The sequence below is a fragment of the Emiliania huxleyi genome (genome assembly GCF_000372725.1).
Source record: "Emiliania huxleyi CCMP1516 unplaced genomic scaffold EMIHUscaffold_3236, whole genome shotgun sequence".
In the NCBI taxonomy this organism is placed as follows: domain Eukaryota; phylum Haptophyta; order Isochrysidales; family Noelaerhabdaceae; genus Emiliania; species Emiliania huxleyi.
Window position 1 is genome coordinate 1 of NW_005199572.1, and position 2,040 is coordinate 2,040.

Below are 2,040 nucleotides of genomic sequence, written 5' to 3' on the forward strand. Positions count from 1 at the left end.
CCCGTTTGCGGAGGGCCTCCTGCGAGTCCATCACGTGCATGTATTCGATCCCTGTGGTGCGGAGGCACAGCTCGGTGCAGTCGGTCCGGGGGGGAGAGGTGGGTAGGGGGAGGGGGGAGGGGCGAGGGCACCTTCAGCGCGCTGGGCGTGCAGCAACTGGTAGAGCTGGTATGTCTCGTCGGTGATTTGGGAGGCGACCAGCTGTGATTTTTAGGGGAGGTCGGGGGTCGGATGCGGCAGGGGGAGAGCAGGCGTCGCTGACTCACATCATTTGTCATAGGTGAGAGGGACGAGGGGAGTGGGTGGGGGGGGGGGGGGGGGGGACGAGGGCGGGGTTGAGGGTACGGGCGTGGAGGGGTGATAAGGAGCGCGGTGCACGGGGCGCGCGCGGGCGGGGCGGGGCGGCGTTCTCGAGCCTGCCGCTGCATCGCGACAGCGTAGTAAGGCTGCCATCCACAAATCTCCGACAGGGCGGACTCGATGGCGAGGTAAAAGCAGTCCCCGCACGCCTCAATGTAGTCGACCGAGACGTTGGAATCATTGCCGAGTCGCGCGCGCACCTGCGGCGCCGGCAAAAAATCATTCCCCTTGACACCATGTGGGCAACGTGGTGGCCCGAGTGGCGGGCGCGGCCGCTTCTCTGGGCGGTGGGATCGTAGGGGTGGGGGGAGGAGGGGAGCCCGCGCACCGCCGAGGAGCGCGCGCTCAGCATGTCCAGGGTGCCCTCCCTCGCCGGCTGGGCGCCGGCTGCTTTGCGAGGCATAGAGAGGGCGGAGAGAGAGCGGGGCGCAAAAAGTGCGAGTCGGCCGGCGAGGTGCGCGGCACGCCTAGGATGCGCGGTCGACCGGTGTGGTGTGCACCGCGTCGAGGGGAGCGAGTGTCGGGCCAGTGCCAGGGGCGCGCGCGCGACCGGGGTATTGAACACCTCAGTGTGGGAGGTGACGCAGTGTTGGGGAGCGCAAGCTCCTGGTTCGCTCCCAGAGTCCTAGGGGCAGCGTGAGTACTTCCAGCCTGCTGTGGGAACAGCTGACCGAGGGTGCCTAACCATGAATACAAGGCGCTTTGAAGATTTGTTTTATCGTTTTTCACTGCGCCCTTCGCTGTTCATTTGCGAGAGATTCTTCCAAACACATTTTGTGGCGCTTTCAACAGATTTTTTATCGCACATTTAGTGCTCTTCATGGCAGTTTAAGGCAAGCGTGCCTTATCCTGGCTGGGTCCGGCGTGGTCGGGAGCCCTCGACTCCTCGGCGAGCTCTTTCCTGCCTCAATGACATTGCAACAATGAGCGCGTCTTACTTAGCCCTTAGCTGTCGAGAGCACGTCTTGCCACTACGACAACAAAACTCCCTCGCGCGCACCGCGGGTGAATTCTTCTTCCGCGTTTCGTGGCATAGGCACGCGGGGCGAGGACGCATGGCTGAGCCCTTGCTCATCGCGTGCAAGCAGGGTTCCACCGTCTCATCGCGTGCAAGCAGGGCCTGGCAAGCTTGCAAAATGCCCCTTCAACACTCGCCAACGAGGGCTGTTCTTCGAGATGAGCTGAAGGTAGCTTGCGTATTCGTGGGGCCAGCGTTGCTTCGAATTCCAGCTGTTGCGCGCCAGCTGTCACTTGCCCCAGGCGGCTGCCTCGATGATACCGCGCACTTGGTCGCGCACGCACTTCGACTCGACGTTAACCGCCTTGAGTGCCTCGGCCAGCTTCGCCGGAATGGAGTCGAGCGCAGCTTCAGCCTCGTCTGCGCTCAGGCCGTCGCCGCCGGAATCGTAAGGCGTGAGCTCGACTGCACACGAGTCCGCGTCCTTTTGGCGGAAGGCCACGTGGCAGCCCTCGTCGGCAAAGTCAACCAGAACGGAGCACAACTCGCCGACCGTAGGTGAGCGGTCGAGCTGGACTGAAAAGGCGGTCGCGGCGGGGCCTAGCAGCACGGAAAAGGCCATAATTTCGATCCAGCATTCGGCACGGGGGCACGATCTTAGTGGGAAGTTGGCGTTTCGCAGCCTTGTTATTCGTCCTATGGCGCTGTGAGTGCGCTGGTCT

The 2,040-nt window shown here is 63.2% G+C and overlaps 1 protein-coding gene across 1 annotated transcript; it reads right to left on the reverse strand.

Annotated features, from left to right (window-relative positions):
• Nucleotides 1–131: 131 nt before the first annotated feature.
• On the reverse strand, nt 132–1,940 carry EMIHUDRAFT_123819 (hypothetical protein; the record flags this gene model as incomplete). The annotated part of the gene is made up of 3 exons (XM_005773858.1): nt 132–201; nt 435–560; nt 1,647–1,940. Coding segments are annotated over 3 exons (490 nt in total), but the record flags the coding sequence as incomplete, so codon positions are not given.
• Nucleotides 1,941–2,040: the final 100 nt, after the last annotated feature.